Consider the following 26596-nt stretch of genomic DNA (forward strand, 5'->3'; position numbering starts at 1 on the left):
AGAGATACAACCCTTCGGCCCACCGAGTCCGCGCCGACCAGCGATCCCCGCACATTTACGCTGCCCTGCCCACACCAGGGACAATTTACAAGCCACGTTTACAAGCCAATTAACCTACAAACCCGCACGTCTTTGGAGTGTGGGACGAAACCGAAGATCTCGGAGGAAACCCACGCAGGTCACGGGGAGAACGTACAAACTCCGTACAGACGGCGCCCGTGGTCGGGATCGAACCTGGGTCTGCGGAGCTGCAAGAGCCGAAAGACAGCAACTCTACCGCTGCGCCACCGTGGCCCCCATTGGGGAAGCAGCAGCCTGGTTGTGGAACTGAGGGTTCAGGGTTCAGGATTCTCTCTCTCTCTCTTTACTCCTGGGATGCCGACATCGCTGGCGTTGATTATCCATTCCGAGGAGCCCTGGGACTGAGTAACCGGACTGGGGAAGGAGGGCAGATTTTCTTTCCTGAAGGAGCATTAACCAAGTTCCCATTCCTTCTCTCCAGCGATGCTGCCACTCACGCTGAGTTACTCCTGCATTTTGTGTCTATAGCAGAATTATGACATTCGGCCCATCAAGTCTACTCTGTTATTCAATGATGGCTGATCTCTCTCTCTCTCTCCGAGCCCCATTCTCCTGCCTTCTCCCCATAACCCTTCCCAATCAAGAATCTGTCAATCCCTACCTTAAAAATCCCCTTGGCGTCCACAGCTGTCGGTGAACCATTCAAGAATGTGATGGTTGCCGTTACTGAGCTGGGCCTGGTTTGATTACTTCAGCATAAGTTGTCCACTTGTCTCCTTGGGTCATCGGTCCAATCTAGGTGCTATTCCTCCAAGCACTGTGGCACGTAAGCAGGTCTTTGACTTATTGTGGAAGGATCATTCTCAGGATGATTCAGCCTCTGTTGCCCTGTCAGAAGGGGGGCGGGGGGGGGGGAGTATTATTTGGTTTCCATTGGGCCTTGGTGATTTCCAGGTAGCCCAGGGGGTTGAAATGAAGTGTGCCCAATTTAGTGGTGCACAAACTAGCATCTGTCCATATTCGCTTGGGCAGTTCACAACCCAGTGGTATGAATATTGAATTCTCTAACTTCTAGTAACCCTTGGTTTCCCTCTCTCTCCGTCCCTCCCCCTCCCTCGTTCTCCGACTAGTTTCACTATACCTCCTGATTAATTTTACTGTAGTAATTTTACCTTGCTACCTTCCCCTCAGCCAACAATGAACCATTTGTACATCTCATTGACCATCGCCTGCTTTGATCCGTCCTGTTCACACCTCATGTTCCCGTTGTACCCTTCCATATCTCTAGTTTCTCTCTCCTCAGACTCTGAGTCTGAAGAAGGGTCGCGGCCCGAAAGGCCATCTATTCCTTCTCTCCAGAGATGCTGCCTGTCCCGCTGAGTCAGTTTAGAGATACAGCACGGCAACAGGCCCTTCGGCCCACCTTGTCCACGCCGACCAACGATCCCCACAAACTGACACTCTCCTACACACACACACACACACACACACACGCGCACACACATGCACACACACATGCACACACACACACACACACACACACACACACACACATGCACACACACATGCACACACACATGCACACACACACATACACACACACACACACACACAGACACACAGACACACACGAGCACACACACATGCACACACACACATACACACACACACACACACACACAGACACACACACATGCACACACACACATACACACACACACACACACACACAGACACACACGAGCACACACACATGCACACACACATGCACACACACACATACACACACACACACACACACACAGACACACACGAGCACACACACATGCACACACACATGCACACACACACATACACACACACACACACACACACAGACACACACACAAGCACACACACATGCACACACACACACACACACACACAAACACACACACATGCGCACACACACAAACACGCACACGCGCACACACACACACACGCACACGGGACAATTTACAATTTTACTGAAGCCAATTAATCTACAAACCTGCACGTCTTTGGAGTGTGGGAGGAAACTGGAGCACCCGGAGAAAACCCACGCAGGTCAGGGGGAAGAACGTACAAACTCCGCACAGACAGCACCCGTAGTCAGGATCGAGCACGGGTCTCTGGCGCTGTGAGACAGCAATTCTACCGCTGTGAGGCAGCAACTCTACCGCTGCGCCACTGTGCCGCACGATATACTCCAGGTATTTGTGTCTGTGTTATGCTCATGTGAGCGTCTTTGCTTTTACAGGTTAAATGGGTCGCTGCCTGTAAACGTGGAGCCACAGAATACCACCCTGCTCTTCAAAGGCACCGTGACTTACGACCTAGCAGGGACGTACGTGTGTGAGGCAACTAACGCAATTGGCACACGGTCGGGGCTGGTTGAGGTCAATGTCACAGGTAGGAAAGTGTCTCCAAGTACACCTTCATTAACAAATGCTTCGCTGATGTGAAACCTAATCTGCGTGATCGAGCGCGGGCGGGTGTGCGTGCGTGCGGGCGGGCGGCAGCATGCTTGGTGTGTGGGGCCTTGTTCTCTCTGCTTCCTCGCTGGTTCTAGCAGCTTGCCGTTCTCACCTCGCTCTCTGCAACTCGCACCTCAGTCTATTTTTTACAAAACCAACTGTCGTGTAGACGAGTGTTTCAAAGGTGGCCGTCAGTGGCGGTTCACAAATAGACCGAGGAGGATTGGGTGTGAGAATCAGAAGTGGCAAAGGTAGCCGGAGAAAGCCAGCCTACCCGCAACACGTTCTCGGTGTCTGAAGTCATGCAGAATAATGTGAGCTTAGGGTAGTAAGTTGGTTTACAATCCTCCATTGTAGCTGGTCTCTCTACCTGTTGTACGAAATAAGGTTCCGTTTCTCATTCTTATCCAGGTGTATAAGATGAAATCTGGGCATTGGTTTTCCAATCGTAACTGGACTGTCGGAATATCAAGGCTAGAGCACCGAGTTAAAAGATCACTGGAATTAGTAATGAAGGAGGAGGGAGAACACTTTTTAGTTTGATGCACAAGGCCAAGGAACAAACTCAATGTGTTTACAGGCTCAGTGTAACATATGAAGGGGCAGGGGCAGTCGTGTAACTGATGGGCAGAGGTTGGTCTGTGTGAGATGACCCAAGTACAGACATTACATGATGGCGACGTACTTGAGAAGCAGTGCGTAAATGGAAAGCATAAGGCAGGCACTGCATGCAAGGATGCTGCCATATGCTGCCAGGCATAAATTTGAGCGTGTTATTCCGAAAACAGGAGCGCGTAAATTAAACTCTGGCAGTAATTGGACAAGCGCGTTATTCTAAAAAGCATAAATCTAAGCATGGGTGAGTCTCGAGGCGCCAGTACACAGGACATTAAGTGGTACGGCACGGGACAGGCCCTTCAGCCCACAGTTGTGGGCATTTAGAAGGATGAGAGGAGATCTTATCGAAACGTATAAGATTATTAAGGGGTTGGACACGTTAGAGGCAGGAAACATGTTCCCAATGTTGGGGGAGTCCAGAACAAGGGGCCACAGTTTAAGAATAAGGGGTAGGCCATTTAGAACTGAGATGAGGAAAAACTTTTTCAGTCAGAGAGTTGTGAATCTGTGGAATTCTCTGCCTCAGAAGGCAGTGGAGGCCAATTCTCTGAATGCATTCAAGAGAGAGCTGGATAGAGCTCTTAAGGATAGCGGAGTCAGGGGGTACGGGGAGAAGGCAGGAACGGGGTACTGATTGAGAATGATCAGCCATGATCACATTGAATGGCGGTGCTGGCTCGATGGGCCGAAGGGCCTCCTCCTGCATCTATTGTGTGGTGCTGGACATGACACTGATCGTTAGATCACCAACTGTGGAGACAGGCAGCGTGGACGTGAATGGAATCCCCTCGCCCGTGTCCAGGGTTAAACACGGACAGGTGGTGCAAGGGGTCAGCCACATGATTGTGGTCTGTTCTGCTCAGTGTAAGCACCGTGAAACTCAACCAGGCTTATTTCTTTCAGTCCCCTCACCCCCCGGCGTGTAAATGATGTTGGGTGCAGGTCCAGCGACGTGGAAGGTAGGCCTGTAACTGCACCCGTGTGTGACCACACTGAATGTGTCCATTCGGTCGGCTCCTGCTCACCCAATTGACTGCAACTGTGTCGTGGTGTGTTTAACAACAGCGTGGTTACTCACCCCCTGACCGCACAGGGTCATAATCGCATGGACTAAAGTTTTTGCTCGGGGTTCCGGGCTGTTTGTTGTGTAACTGAGCGGAACTGCTGTTTATTGAGCAGGACCAGCGATCGACACCTCCCCTCCCTCTCTTCGTTTCCTCTTAACGCACAGCGTGCGGATCAACTGCCGAGGCAGGAGGCGGGTTGAATGAAAACTTGCTTGTCCTCCTGGTGTGTTTGAGTGTCGGTCTTGCAGTGTGACGCTGCTCTGGGGAATGAGTGTGGAAACCGTAGACATAACTTGATACACGGACAACTGTTCTGTAAACAGAGGCAGTAGAACTCGTTAACCATTGCAGAATGCTGGCGAATAAAACGAGGCAAACGCACCCCTTCTCACCCTGGTTAGGGACTAGAGATGACCTGGAGTTACCAGGATGATTTGCAAGTTCAACCGTTGTAGTTTTTATTCTTTCGGGCTTACAATGAGCCCGGAGCCAGATGATCCATGGGGGAATTGGTAATTGCGCCAACGTTTTGTTTTTATCACTGTCTGAGGGCTGGAATGCTACCTGGATTTCCAATTCTCGTGTGCAAGGAGTCCTCTCAGATTCTGTAGTTCTGTTGTCTGGAATTGTAAGTTTAAGGCATGATCTGATTACATTTTTCTGCAAGGGTGTACAATTTATTTTTTTTACAGTGAAGGCCAGATGGGTTGTCTGAAACGTGTGTAAAGGCCACGCACACGCACACTCACACACACACACACACACACACGCGCACACACACACACACACACACACACACACGCAGGTGGAGATCCCAAACTGGCACTCGTTACCCATAGACTCTGGAGCCTCCAGCCCAGCAGTTCCCACTGGCAAGCTGCCCGCTGAACAAGTGTCCCATTGCTCCATGGAGAGGAACTAACCTCTCCAGATGATTCCATCGAGGAGAACCTCTCTCAAGATGGGATGTGGCTTCCATTTTTATTTATTGAGTTAATATAAACGTGTTGAATAGTTGATTTTGTATAGTCTTAAATGTTTTACAATTCGTTCAAGCTATTATAAACCTTTAGGCTTTGTAATGGTACGATTGATTTTAGTTTTGGTTTTTGAATGGTTGTAGATGTGAGACATCCAAAGCCATTTGAGTCATTAGAATTTTGAGAGTTGGCTAAGCGGGGGTTGGGGGGGAGTTGGCTTAGCAGGCGGCCAGTGCATTTCTGGGTGCAAGGGTGCAGGGTCTCGCCAACCAGCATGTTCAGTTCAGCAACCAGCTGGCTACTTGGGGAGGGGTGGGTAGGAGAGGGGTAGGGGTGTGTGACGCACTGATGTGGCCTCTGTGTTGTGCACTCTGGTATTGAAGGGCAACACCTCATGCAAAGTGGCGGAGAAACCAGTTCCAGTGGTAAGAGGGATCATAACTTGGGCTGTGCAATCTCAAGATTGGGGCTGGACATTTTGGAGCAAAAATTAGGAATCATTTGTAAAGGTATATATAAAACAGGATGTTCCCACAAGCAGCAATTGATGTTCATAGGTTCTAGGAGCAGAATTAGGCCATTCGGCCCATCAAGTCTACTCTGCCATTCAATCATGGCTGATCTATCTCTCCCTCACAACCCCATCATCCTGCCTTCTCCCCATAACCCCTGACACCCTATGTTGCATCAAGTGTAACACTAAATCTCATGTTGAGGGCCAAAGGTAAATGGGGAAAGGAAGGGTGATGGAATTGGTTTACAATTGCCTCTAATTTATAACAAGCTGGAAAGGCTGAGAAGGGTCTCGACCCGAAACGTCACCTGTTCCTTTTCTCCAGAGATGCTGCCTGACCCGCTGAGTTACTCCAGCGTTTCGTGTTTAGCTTCGGCTTAAACCAGTTCCTTCCCACACATCAAGGGTGAATGGTATTGTCCGCACCTATAAGCCTCGCCAAAGAGAGACACAAAAAGCAGGAGTAACTCAGCGGGACAGGCAGCATCTGTGGCCAGTCTGCTCCAGTGTTTCCCTGTGTGTGTGTGTTTGCCAGCAGTCCCGGGTGACCTTTCGGGTAGACACAAAATGCTGGAGTAACTCAGCGGGTCGGACAGCATCTCTGGAGAACATGGATAGGTGACGTTTCACAGAGAGCTGGAGTAACTCAGCGTGTCAAGCAGCATCTCTGGAGAGAAGGAATGGGTGTCCCTTCTTCAGAAGGATCTCGACCCAAAACATCACCCATTCCTTCTCTCCAGAGATGCTGCCTGACCCACTGAGTTACTCCAGCAGTTTGTGTCTACCTTCGATTTAAACCAGCATCTGCAGTTCTTTCCTCCACACTGACCTTTCGGGCAGCTACTTGTGATGTAGTATCATGATTGTGAACCGGTTAATGTGGATTCCACTTCACTTCCTGAGGATCCTCAGGAAAACCAACCTGCAGGAGAAGCTCATGTTGTCCTTCTATCGCTGCTCCATCGAGAGTGTGCTGGCATACTGTATAACCACATGGTATGCCAGCTGCTCAGAAAAGGACAGGAAGGCCCTTCAGAGGGTCATCACGACGGCCCAGAAAATCATCGGCTGCTCACTGCCCTCCCTGGAGCACCTGTTCAGCCTGCGCTGCCTCAGTAGAGCAGGCAAAATAATAAAAGATCCATCCCACCCCGGCCACCGTCTGTTTGTTCATCTGCCCTCTGGTCGACGTTTCAGGTCAATCAAATCCCGAACAAACAGACTTAAGAACAGTTTTTACCCCAGGGCCATACGAGAACTGAACACTACCTGTGCACTAGGCAACACCGTTAAAAAATATTGTACTTAATTTAATTGTATTTATGTATTTATTTGTTTTTGCATTTATTGCATATATGTTTGTACGCACCGTCAGGATTGGCTGTTTTTTAATTTCGTTGTACTCGTTGCAATGACAATAAATGAATATTATTATTATTATTATTATTATTATGGTCTGAATTGTGGATGCCATCTTCAGAGCTGGTGATTTCAGACCTTGTTTGTCCCACGCGCAGGGATAGTTTGAAATGCCACATGTGGCTGGATGTGGCCAGCAAGTCCCTAGTTCTGGAGGAGTGCTGGGGCCGGGGCTGTGCAATAGGCACACGTCCTGCCTGTACAATCCTCGGCATTCAGCGCTGGAATGTGCTGTGATAAGTTCAGCCTCGGCTCTCTGCCATGTCACCTGCAACAAGAACAATCCACGCAGTTCTGCACCGAGTCATTAACAGCAGATGCTCGCAATTCTTTCCAGCAACGGACCCATCCCGACATTGAATCCTTTCAAAGGGCTCAAAGGCATGAATGACAACACACGTTCACTTTAATTGCTGCTTTCCCAGATCCTTGGCAGCAGGTGTATCCCGGTCTGTCCGGCCTGCTTCTCTTTGTCCCGTCACACCACGATGAGTGTTTCACTGGAGAGGGAGGTAGCACGGTCGTTCAGACTATAAATTCATGCTGGCAGCTTCCGAGTTTAGTTTAGAGATACAGCGCGGAAACAGGCCCTCTGGCCCACCGAGTCCGCGCCGCCCAGCGATCCCCGCACACTAACACTACCCTACGCACACTGGGGACAATTTACATTTATGCCCAGCCAATTAACCTTCAAACCTGCACGTCTTTTGGAGTGTGGGTGGAAACCGGAGAAAACCCACCCAGGTCACTGGAAGAACGTACAAACTCCGTACAGACAGCACCCGTGGTCAGGATCGAACCCGGGTCTCTGGCGCCGTGAGGCAGCAACTCTCCCTCTGCGCCACCGTGCCGTAAGTTTATATACAAGTGGTAACTTGTAAACGGGAAAGTGAATGAAGTAGGAGAGGGAAGCTGGCCAGAAGCAGCCAAGGTGAGACCTCCTGGTGCCTGCTTTAAAGACTGCATTCCATGATGTTTAAGTACTTCTGTGTTTCTGTTCTTAGTGCAGAAAGTGTGGGGCAAAGATGTCGCATGATCTCACTCTGTTTTGCCCAAGCTCAGATGATCAATGACGTATTCCCACGGATGTGGCCATTACAGTTTGTTATGCTGATCTCATTCATCTTGAGAAGGTGATGGTGAAGTTCAAGCCACTGCCTTGAACTCCCAGGCAGCTGATTGGGAGAATTCCTGGATTAAGACCATGGACTGACACAGCGTGGAAGCAGACCCGTGAGCCCAAGTGGCAAACCAGGAGAGAGTGATGCTCACTGGTGGGGAAGGAGAGAGCAGCCAACCAAGGCAGTGGCTTTGATCACCAGCCAAGGCAGAGGGAAGGGAAAGCCCCAGGTCTGACCAGGAAAAATTGGAAACATTAGAGCAAAGTCCTTTAGAATTCTTGATGCTTGTAACGAATCATTTTTTTGCACCAGGGTGTTGGTGCAAGGGATCATTAGGAAGGAGATTTAATGCTAACACATGGCAGATGTATATGATTTGCAGTTTTATAATATGCTGGCTTTATTGGGTAAGTTAATGGAATCGTTTTTCTTCAGTGGGGAGGAGATGAGGATAATTTTTTACACACTGAGTTGTCTGAACAGGCTCTGGACCTGGATTCAGGAGCAACGTACAACGAGTAACTGATTAAATATGTAGGAAATGAACAATTTTGTCGTGCTGTGGAGAATCAGCAGGGCGTGCAACACCATATCCTGTCATTCTCTTATCCTGAAATGTATCAATCTCTGTATTGAATGAACGGGGCGGCACGGTGGCGCAGCGGTAGAGTTGCTGCCTTACAGCACCAGAGGCCCAAGTCCCACCCTGACTACAGGTGCTGTCCGTACAGAGTTTGTACGTCCTCCCCGTAACCTGCGTGGGTTTTCTCCGAGATCTTCAGTTTCCTCCCACACTTTAAAGATGCACAGTTAGTAGGTTAATTGGTTTGGGATAAATGTAAAAATAGTGTGTCGGATAGTGTTAATGTGTGGGGAGCGCTGGTCGGCACGGACTCGCTGGGCCGAAGGGCTTGTTTCCGCGCTGTATCTCTAAAGTCTAAAGACTAGGTAGTGAATGAGTCCCCGAATTTTTAAATCTTTATCTCCTCCTCCTCCTCCCCCGCCTTTTCCTTTGCCCCTTGTTAAGTTAACCATTATTCACGATTGCAATCACTAATGCAATGCAGGCGAGATAATCGTACAAAATGGGAGTTGGAATTTAAAGTACTTTCAATATGTCAAATTTTCTGTGCTAAATGGAACGAAAAACCATTGTAATATCAAATATTTTTATCATTCTTACAAACCAAACCCTTGAATGGGCAGAGGTAAATATTGTCCGTTATATGGCATTTGACCATGTGCACTCAATGTGGTCATCATAGCAGCTTGAGTTCACTATATGAAGTAAGTCTGAAGAAGGGTCTCGACCCGAAACGTCACCCATTCCTTCTTTCCTGAACAAGAACAAGGGGCCACAGTTTAAGAATAAGGGGTAGGCCATTTAGAACGGAGATGAGGCAAAACTTTTTCAGTCAGAGAGTTGTGAATCTGTGGAATTCTCTGCCTCAGAAGGCAGTGGGGGCCAATTCTCTGAATGCATTCAAGAGAGAGCTAGATAGAGCTCTTAAGGATAGCGGAGTCAGGGGGTATGGGGAGAAGGCAGGAACGGGGTACTGATTGACAATGATCAGCCATGATCACATTGAATGGCGGTGCTGGCTCGTAGGGCCGAATGGCCTCTTCCTGCACCTATTGTCTATTGTCCTGAGATGCTGCCTGACCTGCTGAGTTACTCCAGCATTTTGTGAATAAATACCTTCGATTTGTACCAGCATCTGCAGTTATTTTCTTATACTTATATATGAAGTAAGCTGGTAATTTAGGCAGTGCCATGATTCCTTGTAAACGAGAATATTGTTGTAAAGGTGGTATCATAAATGGATCATGGATTGTGGTATTATAAGTCGGCTTATTGAGTCTCATTGTCTGTAACTCGTTTTCACCTAGCACACACCTAACAATGGCCTGTCTCCTTTACCATCATTACTTTTTTTGCACGTTTTCATTCATTTGATCCATATCTCCTTCACCGTCCGTCTATATCTCTCGTTTCCCTTTCCCCTGACTGTCCGTCTGAAGAAGGGTCTCGGCCCAAAACCTCACCTATCCCTTTTCTTCAGAGACGCTGCACGACCCGCTGAGTTGCCCCAGCTTTTTGCGTCTTATCTTCGATTGAAAGCAGCACCCGCAGTTCCTTTCCGCACACCATGAATGGACATCCTGGCCCAACCATTTTGAGGGACCTCGCCCATTGGAGGCAGTGCCATTTCTGATGGGTGGCAAGCAGGGCATTTCTGATGGGTGGCACGCAGGGCATTTCTGATGGGCGACGACACTATTAGACAATAGACAATAGGTGCAGGAGGAGGCCATTCGGCCCTTCGAGCCAGCACCGCCATTCATTGTGATCATGGCTGATCATTCTCAATCAAATTCTGGATCAACTATTTATTCACAAAATGCTGGAGTAACTCAGCAGGTCAGGCAGCATCTCGGGAGAGAAGGAATGGGTGACGTTTCGGGTCGAGACCCTTCTTCAGACTGATCATTTATTCACAAAATGCTGGAGTAACTCAGCAGGTCAGGCAGCATCTCGGGAGAGAAGGAATGGGTGACGTTTCGGGTCGAGACCCTTCTTCAGACTGGATCAACTATTCCTAGACGCTGCCCTACAATGCATGTTGATGAACACTGCAGGGTGTGTTAATAGATTGAGCAGTCTGAGCAAATTATATCAGGATATTTTACAGACGATTGCTGAAGTCAGTGAGTTTGATTTGAAGATGAGTTGTCATGGTAACAAAATTTTAAATAAGCATAAAGAAGCTTGTAAGCAGAGTCTAATGGTCTAATGTAGTCAATTGTGCACCGACGATCAAGCAAATGGCTGATTAATGGCAGATTTTCCACGGCCCATTTACTGGGTCCTGTTTCTCATGCGGTTGGATGCCGACAGGTCCAATGTTCAGTGGATTGGTGGAGATCTCGGCCGAGGTGCCCACTGATCATTACCTCTGCAGCTCCCCTCTCCAGCAGGTGTTGTTTTTTTATAACAAAAATAAATTTATCTTCATAATCATAATTGAAGGTATTTATTTCACAAAATGCTGGAGTAACTCAGCGGGTCAGGCAGCATCTCGGGAGAGAAGGAATGGGTGACGTTTCGGGTCGAGACCCTTCTGCAGACTCATAATCATAATGATACTTTATTAGCCTAGTATGTTTTGCAACATACGAGGAATTTTTCATCTCCCATACAGTCATACCAATAGAAAGCAGCAGGACGCACAAAATACATTTTAGCAAGAACATCCAACACAGTGACCTCTCTGCATTACTCACTGTGATGAAATGTAATCAATTGGTGCAATAATCTATACAATACAAAACAATATCAAACACCATGATACAAAATCATCCCTCTATCTACGCAAATCGGGAGGGGAGGGGTGGGAGGAGGTGAGGGGGGGTGGGAGGAGAGGGGGGGTGGGAGGAGAGGGGGAGGAGAGGGGAGAGGGAGAGGGGAGAGGGGGAGGAAAGGGGGGGTGGGAGGAGAGGAGGGGTGGGAGGGGGGGTTGGGAGGAGATGGGGGGTGGGAGGAGAGGAGGGGTGGGGGGGGTTGGGAGGAGATGGGGGGTGGGAGGAGAGGAGGGGGGGTGGGAGGAGAGGCGGTGGGAGGGGAGGGGGGGTGGGTAGGAGAGGGTGCTGCACCAATGCAGGAGAGATTTGGGCCCAACTTGGTCTAGTCCACTGTAACAATGCGTGCCATAAAATAAGGCATTTAAATTATTCATGATGAAAATTGGCAACATTAAATGTTGCTTTAAAAGTTATTGCGGTTTAATATTCAAATGCTCCTTCCAATTTTATTTTTATTTTTTATTTCACATGCATCATAGTTAATGTCTGAAACAAATGCTGCAGGTTTCAGGAGGTTTATCCAGCACAAAATACCAATATAAAACCAACCTCCCTCTCCCACCTCAGCGCAAAGCCACACCAGGAGTGGGAGCAGGCCACCGCAACTCAAGCCTGGTTACTTCAGAGATACAGTGCGGAAATAGGCCCTTCGGCCCACCGAGTCCGCACCGACCAGCGATCCCCGCACGTTAACCTCGTCCTACTTAGGGACAATTTACAATCATACTGAGCCAATTAACCTGCAAACTTGTACATCTTTTGGAGTGTGGGAGGAAACCAAACATCTTGGAGAAAACCCGCACAGGTCACGGGGAGAACGTACAAACTCCGTACAGACAGCACCCACAGTCAGGATGGAACCAAGGTCTCTGCTATCAGGCAGCAACTCTACCGCTGCACCACCCTGCTGCCATTACATATTCCCAACACTGATTTATACTGACCTTAACTGTCTGTGGCAGTTCCTCAAAATCCTCAATTCCTCAATCTTTCAAACGTATATCTGTCTTTATCTTCAATGTGCCAATGATTTGGTCTCCAACTCCCCAGGGTGGGGGGGGGGGGGGGCAGAGAATTCCAGAAATGTGTTACCCTCGGAAATTATTTTTTGGTTAGTTTAATTTATTTCACGCAGACAGAAGCTCTCCCACCCTCCCCACGAAACCGTGGTCTCTCCCCACCCCTTCCTTTCTCTCACCCCCATCTCCTCCATCCCCCCCCCCCCCACCTTCCATGTGACTGTGGCCCCCTTTCCAACCCCCCCCCCCCCCCCACTATGTATAGAAACATAGAAAATAGGTGCAGGAGGAGGCCATTCGGCCCTTCAATTCAGCATCGCCATTCATTGTGATCATGGCTGATCATCCACAATCAGTAACCAGTGCCTGCCTTTTCCCCATATCCCTTGATTTCACTAGCTCCTAGAGCTCTATCTAACACTCTTTTAAATTCATCCAGTGAAGTGGCTTCCACTGCCTTCTGTGGCAGAGAATTCCACAAATTCACAACTCTCTGGGTGAAAAAGTTTTTTCTCACCTCAGTTTTAAATGGCCTCCCCTTTATTCTTAGACTTTGTGGCCCCTGGTTCTGGACTCCCCCAATATTGGGACCATTTTTCCTGCATCTAGCTTGTCCAGGCACTTTTATTTGTATGTGACTGCCCCTCTTTTCTCGGCACCCTTGCAAGTGTAGAGTTGCATGAGGTTGGGTTGGAGGTTGGCCGACGATGGCCCGTGGTTCATGGAGTGGCCAGCAGGGAGGGAGGGAGGGGAGGATTGGTCAGGAGATCCAAGCCATCGAACAAATTGGAGAGCGAGCAAAAGGTAAAATATCTTGCTGATGTTTCTTCAGTGCTTCCAAGTGGACTTGGAAAAATGTTAGATTAATAATATATAAGGCAGTATTTGTGAAACACTAACTCTCATCCATGCCTATTGACGACCTGCAAGGGAAAGATTCATTGCCAGCGTGTTAATTGGTGTTTGAGGAGTTTGCCAAGTATGTGACATCTTATCTATTGCAGTTTGGTTCTGAATCGATCTAGATGCTTCAAACGTAAAACATACTAGCTCTCTTCATCACTGCCAGCTGTTAGGGTAAAGGTTTATCTTTGCAAGTTGATGTTCTCCTTTCAGTCATCAAAATCCCCATTGTTACTGGTGAGTGGAGCTTCTATAAATAGGATGAAGCTTGGGCTTGAGTGTGGAGTAAAACTGGACCCTAACCCAGTGTATTTCAAAGCGGGCATCTTTCTTCCGGGATTAAATTTTGTTCCTAGACGGGCAGCACAGTGGCGCAGCGGTAGAGTTGCTGCCTTACCACGCCAGAGTCCCCGGTTCGATCCTGACTACGGGTGCTGTCTGTACGGAGTTTGCACGTTCTCCCCGTGACCTGCCTGGGTTTCCGCCGGATCTCCAGTTTCCTCCCTCGCTCCAAAGTCGTGCAGGGGTCTCTTGGTTACTTGGCCTGGTGTAATTGTAAATTGTTCCTAGTGTGCGGAGAACACTGGTCAGCCTGGACTCTGGTCAGCTGTAGGCCCGGAGGCCTGGCCGCCGCCTAATGGAGGTTGCATAGCAACCCGCCTCCCGGCCCGGGCAGCCGCCATTGGTGGAGCGGGAGCACGTGGCCGCTGGCTGGGTGAGGGCGCGGAGCGGTGACGTCACCTTTTGTCCCTTATTTGGGAGTGAGGAAGTTGACAACCCTAGCCACAATGCGCATGCGTAACATGATCCAAAGTTAATCTAACCACCGCTGCCTGTACGTGATCCATATATCCCTCCATTCCCTGCATATCCGTGTGCCTATCCAAAAACTTCCCAAATGCCACGATTGCATCTGCTCCACCACTACCCCAGGCAGCTTAGTTCAGGACCAACCAATCTGTGCATAAAGACAACTTGCCCCATGCGTCTCCTTTAAAGTTTGCCCTCTCGTCTTACTGTAAACCCATGCCCTGCAGTTTTTGATATTTCCACCATGGGGGGCAAAAAGGTTTCTGACTGTCTACCCTATCTATGCCTCTCATCGTTATATTTACTCCTATCAGATCTCCCCTCAGCTTCCGATGTTTCCAGAAAGAAACAATCCAAGTTTGTCCAACCTCTCCCTGCAGCTAAAACCCTCTAATCCAGGCAGCACCTGGCAAGCCTAGTCTGCACACTCTCCAAAGCTCCCACATCCTGCCTGTTGTGTGTGGGACGATCAGAAGTTCACACAAGTTTAAACGATGAACTGTTTTCAAAAAGTATATCTTTGCCCGGGAGGTAATTGGTATTTGGAGAGTATGCCAACTGCATGGCACCATTTCCATTGCAGCTTAATAAGAACTCTGATTCTTAAGTGCTATCTAAACAAAATTAATAATGGGAGATTGGTGATCCATTATTTCTTTTTGTTGAAATTCCAAATTGAGAAATGTTCCGGAGGGCCATGAGGTAGGGCCTTTAAACATCACCTGGGCTCCCATCCAAGATGCAAGATGAAAGCTAGGGAATGAGTAGATTATTGTGTGGTTTTCTGTCTCTTCAATAATTGCTTTGAAACGGAACATGGATTTGTTATTGCTGTCAGATTCTTCACAGCAACGTTAAGCACCATGTGTCCCGTGTGAACCAAATAAAACGGAGTCATCTCCTCGGATTGACACCATGAAGGTTTCGAGGCCAGAAGGCTAGAAACACGTGGGTTTAGTGTAGTTTAGAGATATAGCATGGAAGCAGGCCCTTCAGCCCACCGAGTCAATGCCAACCAGCGATCCCTGCACACCAAGACCATCCGACACACACAAGGGATAGTTTACAATGATACCAAGCCAATTAACCTACAAACCTGTACGTCTTTGGAGTGTGGGAGGAAACCGGAGATCACGGAGAAAACGCACGCAGGTCACAGGGAGAACGTGCAAACTCCGTACAGACAGCACCCGTGGTCAGGATCAAACCCGGGTCTCTGGCGCTGCATTCGCTGTAAGGCAGCAACTCTACCGCTGCGCCACCGTGCCGCCTTATTTCAACAGAGTTTAAGCCATCAGATCCCTGCTTTAATGTTTGTGTGATTACCATCTCCTTTTCTCTGGAGCATGGTGTCAACCACATAGATGTGTGTCGTTTAGTTTAGAGATACAGCGCGGAAACAGGCCCTTCGGCCCACCGGGTCCGTGCCGACCAGCGATCCCCGCACATTAACACTACCCTTCACCCACTAGGGACAATTTTAACATTTACCAAGCCAATTAACCTACAAACCAGTACGTCCTTGGGGTGTGCGAGGAAACTGAAGATTTTGGAGAAAACCCACGCAGGTCAAGGGGAGAACGTGCAAACTCCGTACAGACAGCACCCGGTGTCAGGATCGAACCCGGGTCTCCGGCGCTGCATTCGCTGTAAGGCAGCAACTCTACCGCTGCGCCACCGTGCCGCCCATCATTGAGTGCAGAAAATCACGGCAGTGTGTCATTGTCCAAGATCAGAACACAGGCCTTCAGTCCCTGGAGCTCTGTCCCCTTCATTGAAGGGTGCACAACTTGAATTGTGTCACTTGCTTCCCCAATGGTTAGAGGGATGTCATCTTCGGGGATGGAAGCTGGCTCAGGGCTAAGCCAGCAGCTTGGGTCAAGCAAGGCTCCGTGAAATGAAGCTAACTTTCGAGGACCGTCAGCCAAGGCAGCTAGTGTCAGTGTTCCCAATTTACCACATCAATCATTCGCCTGGAGTTGTGCAGGATGGGACTGCAGATGCTGGTTTATACCAAAGTAGGGGGTGCCAACTATCTCACCCCCAAATACAGGACAAGGTGACGTCACCGCCCCGCGCCCCACGTGACCTCACCCAGCCAGCGGCCGCGTGCTCCCACTCCACAAATGGCGGCCGGGTGGCGGGTTGCTACTAATTGGCTTTGCACATTGGCCCCGTTGCAACATTGATCTGTAGTTCAACCACTGCCTCATAATGTTCTTTAATTACCGGAAAGATGCTTGCACATCTGTCGGTGATGGTCGCTGACAGACGTGCTGCCCATGGCGTGTAAATGGTTAGAGTCGTGGAAACCTCTGCCACACACAGAGTGCGCCCTCTCCCTCTCCCTCTCCCTCTCCCTCTCCCTCTCCCTCTCCCTCTCCCTCTCCCTCTCCCTCTCCCTCTCCCTCTCCCTCTCCCTCTCCCTCTCCCTCTCCCTCTCCCTCTCCCTCTCCCTCTCCCTCTCCCTCTCCCTCTCCCTCTCCCTCTCCCTCTCCCTCTCCCTCTCCCTCTCCCTCTCTCCCTCTCTCTCTCTCTCCCTCTCTCCCTCTCTCCCTCTCTCCCTCTCTCCCTCCTCCTCCCCCTCCTTCCCCCCCCCCCCCTTCTCCTCTCTCACTCTCTCCCTCTCGCTCTCAATTTACCGAATAGTGAAAGGCCTGGATCGAGTGGATATGGAGAGGATGTTTCTACTAGTAAGAGAGTTTAGGACCGGAGGGCACAGCCTCAGAATAAAAGGACACACCTTCAGAAAGGAGATGAGGAGGAGATTCTTTAGTCAGAGGGCGGTGAATCTGTGGAATTTATTGCCACAGATGGCGGTGGAGGTCAAGTCGATGGATATTTTTAAAGTGGAGGTTGACATTATTGATTAGTACGGGTGTCAGGGGCTTTGGGGAGAAGGCAGGTGAATGGGGTCAAGAGGGGAAAGCTACATCAGCCATGATTGAATGGTGGATGTAGACTTGATGGGCTGAATGGCCTAATTCTGCTCCTGGAATCTGTGAACTTATGAACTATCTTATTGCCCCGCTGTGGCTTCATGGCCTTGGACTGCATAACCAGTATAATTCCAAGTACTTTTTAAATGCTGGGCGGTTTACAACGTCCACAAGTTCAGCCCAGGCCAAATCCCTCCATAAGGAGAAAATAATTCTCATCTGCCCTCTAATCCTTCCACCATTTTCTTTAAATCCGACTGCTTTGCTGGGGAAAGTGGGTCTATCCCAGCCATTTCATCTGGTTCATTCGATCCCAGTTCAAAGAAAATAACTCGAGCCGGGCTGAAATTCCTTCATAACTAAAATTCTCCAGTCCTGAAGGTTCTCGTAAATCTCCTGCGCTCTTTCTGATGCGGCAATACTTTCCCTGTCGTGTGGTGAGCAGATCTGCAGCTGTGATCTGATTGCAGTAACCTCCAGCCTCTCGTGAATGCCACTCTGACCAGGTCTGTGTTTAACAACTGGGCCTGCCTGGTGCATTGCCATCTGTGTGTCCATCTTCAATCGCACATCAGGGTGGCACCAAGGCGCAGCTGGTAGGGCTGCTGCCTCACAGCACCGGGGACCCGGCTTTGATCCTGTTCAGCTGCTGCCTGCGTGGAGTTTGCAGGTTTTCCTTGTGATTTCCCTCCATCGTCATCCCACACGCCAAAGATGTGCGGGTGTGTGGGCTGATTTGCCGCTGTAAATTGCCCCCCCAGCCTGTGGCGTGTGGATGAGGAGGTGGGGTGACATAGAACGGGCGATCAATGGTCGGCGTGGACCTGCTGGGTGCTCCGCTCACAAATGACAACACAAACATACAGTTAACAATTAAGAATAAAGCATAAACACATCAAAACAATAAGGGTACAACATTACGGTCTAAACATGTGGGTGAAAATAAACCAGAGCTAAAAAGAGACTACAGACTTTGGTTATTGAGTAGAACTATCGTGGAATTTGTGGAACAAAGCTGTTTTTATGTCTGGCTGTGGCTGCTTTGACAGTCCGGAGTTGCCTTCCAGAGGGAAGTGTTTTGAAGAGTTTGTGGCCAGGGTGAGAGGGGTCAGAGATGATTTTGCCCGCTCGCTTCCTGGCCCTTGCAGTGTACAGTTCGTCAATGGGGGAAGGTTGCAGCCAACAACCTTCTCAGCTGTGCGAACGATCCGTTGCAGCCTCCGGATGTCGTAATTGGTGGCTGATTTGCAGGGTAATTGGCGTGGTACAGTTGTAAAATTGTCCCTGGGGGATAGTGTGCGGGGATGGCTGGCCGGCACGGACTCGGTGGGCTGAAGGGCCTGTTTCTGCACTGAAACTAAACTAAACTAAGCAAGTGCAAGTGAATGGGGTACCAGGAAGTAACTGGAGGAATGGGAATGATGAGAATTCTCTGAGACCCTCCATAGATCTGATGGGCCAAATGGCCTCCTCCCATGTCACAATGTGAAATCACTGGTTATTTCCAGTGTATAGACTGGAATTTAGAAGGATGAGAGGGGATCTTATCGAAACATATAAGATTATTAAGGGGTTGGAGACGTTAGAGGCAGGAAACATGTTCCCAATGTTGGGGGAGTCCAGAACAAGGGGCCACAGTTTAAGAATAAGGGGTAGGCCATTTAGAACGGAGATGAGGAAAAACTTTTTCAGTCAGAGAGTTGTGAATCTGTGGAATTCTCTGCCTCAGAAGGCAGTGGAGGCCAATTCTCTGAATGCATTCAAGAGAGAGCTAGATAGAGCTCTTAGGGATAGCGGAGTCAGGGGGTATGGGGAGAAGGCAGGAACGGGGTACTGATTGAGAATGATCAGCCATGATCACATTGAATGGCGGTGCTGGCTCGAAGGGCCGAATGGCCTCCTCCTGCACCTATTGTCTATTGTCTATTTAAGCTGACTGCAGTTCTTTGTATGAGTCTCCAGAACCTGGGAGATCTATGCTTCAACTCCACGATCCCCGAGTCAGATGCGTTCATGCTGCACATTCTATTTGGATCCTGCTTGATGCAATATTTCTGAAATACTAGTCAGTCATTCCTGTAAGACATCAGTGAACGCTAGGAAAAAAAATGCAGATGCTGGTTAAAATCGAAGGTAGACACAAAATGCTGGAGTAACTCAGCGGATCAGGCAGCATCTCGGGAGAGAAGGAATGGGTGACGTTTCAGGTCGAGACCCTTCTTCCGGCTGGTCCCGCCCCCTCCCCTGACATCGGTCTGAAGAAGGGTCTCGACCCGAAACGTCGCCCATTCCTTCTCTCCCGAGATGCTGCCTGACCCGCTGAGTTACTCCAGCATTTCGTGTCTGCCAGTGAGTGCTACGTAGCAGAGCATTAGAAAGGACGTGTTCCTGCAAAAACACATTTCCATTTTTAGGTTTGGTGTCTTGTCGGGTGTAAATGATGCACAGTTTCTCGCTGAGGTTTCAGTTTTAAACATGGATGAAGCTTGAACCAAATGTGTCACGAGTCTCCTTGAATGCACTTGGGTGTAAAGCCTTTCAGATGGATAGCACCTACATCTGACCTCCTTTTAGCATGCCCATATTTCAGACCACCCTGCTCTGCCCAGCTGCATCAAACTAAGGGGAGTCAGTACCGTGTTGATAGTATACTGCATGATATGTCATAGTCATACAGTGTGGAAACAGGCCCTTCGGCCCAACTTGCCCACAGCGACCAACATGTCCAATCTACACTCGTCCCACCTGCCTGCCTGCCTTTGCCCCATATCCCTCCAAACCTGTCCAATCCATGTACCTATCTAAATGTTCTTAAACGTTGCAATAGTACCTGCCTCAACTACCTCCTCCAGCAGCTCGCTCCATACACCCACTACCCTTGTGTGAAAGGGTTACAGCTCAGGTTCCTATTAAATCTTTTGCCCTTCACCTTAAACCTATTATGTGAGCCACGAAGAGGTGGTGTACTCAGACACAGAGTGCTGGAGTAACTCAGCGGGTCAGGCAGCATCTCTGGAGAACTTAGATAGGTGAGGTTTCAAGTAGAGATTTCAAGTTGTGATCCCTCATTGGACTGATCAGTCCGAAGAAGGGTTTTGACTCGAAATGTCACCTAACCCTGTTCACCAGAGATGCTGCCTGACCTCCTGTGTTACTCCAGCATTTTGTGTCCCTATTGTGTATTAACCAGCATCTACACCATGATGGGTGAGCCAGCACAAACTTGTCTTAGAAACAGTGTGCCTTGATCTTGGCCCCACGACCAACCTTTTCACTGCAGAGTCAAAATCTCCGGCTCAAAGCCCGTGCGAGTCAATGGCGTTCAATCTGATACGCACTGCAAAATCCTACAAGTGCTTTGGAGCAGCAGTATTTTCCTGGCGGGATGTTTAAACCAAGGGTAGACACAAAATGCTGGAGTAACTCAGCGGGACAGGCAGCATCTCTGGAGATATGCTGTCCGTCTTCAGACTCTTTAAACCAAGGGTCTGACCTTCTCAGTTTGGTTCCAGTGACCCTATTCCAAGAGCACGGGTGTTGTGACCATATCAAGCTGCACGACTAAGATTATTTTGGTTCTGTTCTTATTGCTCTTTGTGGGAGCTTAATGTGCAGTGTCTGCATCTCAAAATGGTACACATTAAAAACAATTATATAATACTAGACCAAGTGGACCCGTTGGGGCCCAAACCTCTCCTGCATTGGTGCAGCACCCCGTCCTCCCCCCCCCCCCCCCTCCCCTCTCTCCTCAACCCCCCTCTCCCTTCTCCCCCCTTCCCTCTCTCCTCTTCCCCCACTTCCCCCCTCCCTCCTCCCTCCCCCTCCCCTCCTTTTAAACTTTAAAATGTGAATAACTTTAAAAATATAACACCGATTTCAATAAAACTACTTGCATTATCACTAAAGTGACGACGGTGAGTAAGGTGGGCCTAAAATTGTCGCGCTATCGTGTACCGTTTTGGCTGAAGTTCAGTCACAAACAAGATAACTAACGAGCGTTTTAATATATAGAAGATGTTGTACGGGTGGAGGCGGTTGGACAGTTACGATCTCCACATTCTGCTGCCCGTGGTGAGGATTTTTCCTTCTGCTATAGGTCAATAATAACGTGCAGCAGGTCAGCGATGGTTTGTGCTCAATGTGTTTTGCCTGTTAAAAGTTGCAGCGCACGTAATATTTTCCCAAGCCCCTCTAAGGCATCGATAACACTCTCAGAGTTATGTGCGTGCCTGCCTTCTATTCCCTTCTCCTCAGTCCTGGAAATCAGTGGAACCTCTTGCAAAATCAATCCTAACTGGCTCGGTGCTGCACGGTCTATAGGCTGTAGAGATTCCGCGCGGAAACAGGCCCTTCGACCCACCGAGTCCGCGACTACCAATGATCACCCCATACACTAAGTAGTATAAGAAAATAACTGCAGATGCTGGTACAAATCGAAGGTATTTATTCACAAAATGCTGGAGTAACTCAGCAGGTCAGGCAGCATCTCAGGAGAGAAGGAATGGGTGATGTTTCGGGTCGAGACCCTTCTTCAGACTGATGTCAGGGTGGCGGGACATTTGTCCTGGAGACTGGAACACCCGGAGAAAACCGTACAGACAGCACCCGTAGTCAGGATCGAACCAGGGTCTCTGGCACTTAGGGTTGCCAACTTCCTCACTCCCAGATAAGTGACAATGGGTGACGTCACCGCCCCACGCCCCACGTGACCTCACCCAGCCAGCGGCCACGTGCTCCCGCTCCACCAATGGCGGTCGCCCAGCCCGGGCGGTGAAGTCACCCTTTGTCCCTTATTTGGGAGCGAGGAAGTTGGCAACCCTACTCATACGGGACAAGGGCGGTCCCATACAGGACAAACTAGACACATCGGGCTATTCATTCTTTGGTTAACCAAACTTTCTCTGCCGTCTTTGCTTTTTGGACGTCAGCCCATCATCGAGCTTCTCAATAAAAGGGACAATTAAAAAAAGCCTTGTCTCTCTCTCACCGCCTCGCCCGTGTTAACGGGGGTGTTGGGCGAGGCACGTGTTAACGGGGGTGTTGGGCGAGGCACATGTTAACGGGGGTGTTGGGCGAGGCACATGTTAACGGGGGTGTTGGGCGAGGCACGTGTTAACGGGGGTGTTGGGCGAGGCACGTGTTAACGGGGGTGTTGGGCGAGGCACGTGTTAACGGGGGTGTTGGGCGAGGCACGTGTTAACGGGGGTGTTGGGCGAGGCACGTGTTAACGGGGGTGTTGGGCGCGGCACATGTTAACGGGGGTGTTGGGCGCGGCACGTGTTAACGGGGGTGTTGGGCGCGGCACGTGTTAACGGGGGTGTTGGGCGAGGCGGTGAGAGAGAGACAAGGTTTTTTTTAATTGTTCCTTTTATTGAGAAGCTCGATGATGGGCTGACGTCCAAAAAGCAAAGACGGCAGAGAAAGTTTGGTTAACCAAAGAATGAAGAGCCCGATGATACTGGGTTAATTTCGAATAAAATGAGCTAGAAATTATACAGAGCAGTGTTTTTGTCGCAACATGTATTTTGAATGAATTCTGCACTTTTTCAGGAATCCTGCTGACTCCTTGGTGCACGAGATGATTTTAGGCTCAGAGGCCATTGTTATTTTATGCTGCTGTGGAATGCACAATTGACCATACATTTGTGACAGACACAAAATGCTGGAGTAACTCAGCGGGACAGGCAGCGTCTCTGGAGAGAAGGGATGGCTGACGTTTTGGCTCGTGGAACGCTCCACCCTTCCTCGATTATCGTGCTTCTTGCCGGTCTTCCATTCGTTTGTCCTACATCTATCGTCTCCCTTGCCCCTGAACCTCAGTCTGAAGAAGGGTCTCGAGCCGTAATGCCACCCATTCCTTCTCTCCAGAGATGCTGCCTGTCCCACTGAGTTACTCCAGCATTTTGTGACACCTTCTCTCCAGAGATGCTGCCTGTCCCACTGAGTTACCCCTGCAATTTTTTGTTTTTTCTATCTTCGGCTTAAACCAGCATCTGCAGTTCCTCCCGACACACCTTGTGCCATGAGTTGGGAATGCCGATGATCCTCTGTGGATCGAAGCCAGTAAAGCTAACGTCGGCAAGTGACAGGGGTTTTAAAACAAGCCGAAGGGAAGTCGAGCCGTGTAAAAATGTGCCCCAGCTTTCCTGATTTTTGCCGCAAGTTATTAGAATGTTCCATCTTGCGCTACTGTTAATAATTCAGTCGTCTTAATGGGAATGAAGAGTGCAGCTGGCTTTGATGGACGGAATGAATTTTCAATTTTCATAAAATTGTCTGAGCTTCATAAATTGTATACTTCAGCTGATAGCTTCATTTGCCTGGGAGCAGTTGGGTGAAGGAAGTATTCAGGCTGCTAGGCTGTTGCGTTTCATTCCGGAATTAGCATTTTTATAGGTTTTTTTTTAATGATAAAGACTAAATATAAAATTAGTTTTTCAAAATTGCTTAGCAGAGAAAACAAAATCCAACTGAAATATCTCAAGTCCAATTGTATAGTGGAAGGAAGAGGTTGGGTTGGGTTGAAGGGTGGTTTTTATGTTGGGAAGATGTACTCGCTCCCCACAGTATATGTGCAGGCTCTGGCCCAAACCGGGACTGACCTTTAGTGTCCTGTAATGAAGGTTTAGAATGTGTCGTAAGGAAGGAACACCTCCACTCAGTCTGCCTTGGCCTACCCGATCTCCCAGTTGCCAAATACTTTAATTCCCCTTCCCATTCCCACACTGGCCTTTCTGTCCTGGGCCTCCTCCATTATCAGATTGATGCCGCACGCAAACTGGAGGAACAGCACCTCGTGTTATCGTTTGGGCAGCTTGCACCCCAGCGGTGTGAATATTGACTGCTCTAATTTCAAGTAGCCCCTGCATTCTCTCCCTCTCCGTCCCTCCCCCAATCCCAGTCATCCTGCTAGTTTTACTGTCCGTGTCTCCTCGTTATCACCTCAACAGCCAACAATGGACCATTGTGGGCTTGTTGGTCATTGTTGTCGCCTGTGTTCTGTACCGTTTCATGCCTCTGGCTTCCCTCTCCACCGATTCCCAATCTGAGGAAGGGTCTTGACCCAAAATGCCACCCATTCTTTTTCTCCAGTGATGCGGCCTGACCCGCTGAGTTACTCCAGCACTTCGTGTCCACATTGAAGGGCTGCAAGCTATCAGATAGACAACTATAGGAAAGATGCTGTCAGGCTTGAAAGGGTTCAGAGACGATTTACAAGGATGTTGCAAGGAGTGACTGAGCTCCAGGTGGGAGGTTGAGCAGGCTAGGACTTTATTCCTTGAAGCGCTGGAGGAAAAAGTGTGAACTTATTGAGATGCACAAATCATGAGAGGAATAGAACACAGAGTTTAGTGACCAGAGTAGGGGAATCGAGAACCAGAAGACATAGGTTTAAGGTGAGAGGTTTAATAGGAACCCGAGGGGTAACCAAGGGCGTTGGGTGAATGGAACGAGCTGCCAGAGGAGGTAGTTGAGACAGGTGGTAATGCAATGTTTAAGAACTATTTGGACAGGTACATGGATAGGATAGGTTTAGAGGGATATGGGCAAATGCAGGCAGGTGTAGATGGGGCATGTTGGTCAGCAAGGGGAAGTTGGGCCGAAGGGCCTGTTTCCCTGTTGTATGACTCTATGACATGGCTTCGCAGCAAGGACATATATGACACACACATACATACACACGCACGCGCACACACCCAACTACATACACATATATAGACAATAGGTGTAGGAGGAGGCCATTCGGCCCTTCGAGCCAGCGCCGCCATTCAATGTGATCATGGCTGATCATTCTCAATCTGTACCCCGTTCCTGCCTTCTCCCCATACCCCCTGACTCCGCTATCCTTAAGAGCTCTATCAAGCTCTCTCTTGAATGCATTCAGAGAATTGGCCTCCACTGCCTTCTGAGGCAGAGAATTCCACAGATTTACAACTCTCTGACTGAAAAAGTTTTTCCTCATCTCCGTTCTAAATGGCCTACCCCTTACTCTTAAACTGTGGCCCCTGGCTCTGGACTCCCCCAACATTGGGAACATGCTTCCTGCCTCTAACGTGTCCAACCCCTTAATAATCTTATACGTTTCGATAAGATCCCCTCTCATCCTTCTAAATTCCAGTGTATACAAGCCTAGCCGCTCCAGTCTTTGGACGACCAATATGAACAACCAATAAAGGTGCATAAAGACAAAACCAATGGCCCCAAGTCTATGTAGTTCAGAGCTTATTTGCAGGTTGTGGTGTTTAATAGCCTGATGGCTGTCGGGAAGAAGTTGCTCCTGAACCTGGACGTTACAGTTTTCGGGCTCCTGTACCTTCCCGAAGGCAGGGGTGAGATGGATCCGTATCCAGGGAATAGTCTTTGGCTTGGAGGAACAGGCACCAGTGAGTAGTGTCACTTGTCATTCAGCACAGGGTGCGTCTGATGCTGATTGTGTTATCAGTAGTCCAGTAACATAGCCATCGCGCTAGCATACCTATTATCCATTACCATAATTCCTGTGAAGCACTTTGGATTGTATTGACTGATGTAATAGGGTCTTATTTAACACAATTTTTTTGTTTCCGAAAGTGTGATAGTGGACGTGCGTATTGATGAGTCTGTGAGTGCAGCAGACCGCTGTAATTCAGCGCAGAGAGAGTTCCCGATACTGGCTGTGTCAGGCGGGACGGCTGGAGAATATCACCTACCGACGCATGTAGGTCCCTCTGACACAGTGGCACAGGGAAGTCTGGGCTAGGCGTGCATAGTCATAGAGTCACACAGTGTGGATAAAGACCCATCAGCCCAACATGCCCACACTGGCCAACATGTTCCATCTAAACTAGTCCCACCTGCCTGTGTTTGGCCCATATCCCTCTAAACCGACCCTATCCACTTCCCTGTCTAAATGTTTATTAGACGTTGCGATAGTCCCTGCCACAACTACCTCCTCTGGCAGCTCGTTCCATACACCCACCACCCTTAGCGTTTACAAAATATTTAAAAGTTACCCCTCGGGTTCCTATTAAATCTTTCCCCTCTCACCTTAAACCTGTGTCCTCTGGTCCTCGATTCCCTTACTCTGGGCACGAGACTCTGTGCATCAACCCGATCTATTCCTCATGATTTTGCAAACTTCAATAAGATCACCCCTCATCTTCCTGAGCTCCAAGGAATGGAACCCCAGCCTGCTCAACCTCTCCCTGTAGCTCAGCCCCTCCAGTCCTGGCAACATCCTCGTAAATCTTCTCTGCGCCCTTTCCAGGAGGGAAGAAGATTGGACTTTGTTGCCTTCCATCACAGCGAGGAACGTGAGGAATCTGCTGTAGTGGAAGCTTCTGTTGA

At 49.1% G+C, this 26596-nt stretch overlaps 1 protein-coding gene across 6 annotated transcripts in view; it reads left to right on the forward strand.

Moving 5' to 3' along the window:
* The window catches only part of nectin1b (nectin cell adhesion molecule 1b), a 370202-nt gene that overhangs the window by 134023 nt on the left and 209583 nt on the right, over nucleotides 1-26596 (forward strand). For all 6 annotated transcript variants that reach the window (XM_078426911.1, XM_078426910.1, XM_078426913.1 and 3 more), the window contains exon 5: nucleotides 2300-2451. In XM_078426911.1, coding sequence (XP_078283037.1) covers nucleotides 2300-2451 — 152 coding nt within the window. The remainder of the gene's footprint in view (nucleotides 1-2299; nucleotides 2452-26596) is intronic.

Source organism: Rhinoraja longicauda, chromosome 32 (genome assembly GCF_053455715.1).
Source record: "Rhinoraja longicauda isolate Sanriku21f chromosome 32, sRhiLon1.1, whole genome shotgun sequence".
Taxonomy (NCBI): domain Eukaryota; kingdom Metazoa; phylum Chordata; class Chondrichthyes; order Rajiformes; family Arhynchobatidae; genus Rhinoraja; species Rhinoraja longicauda.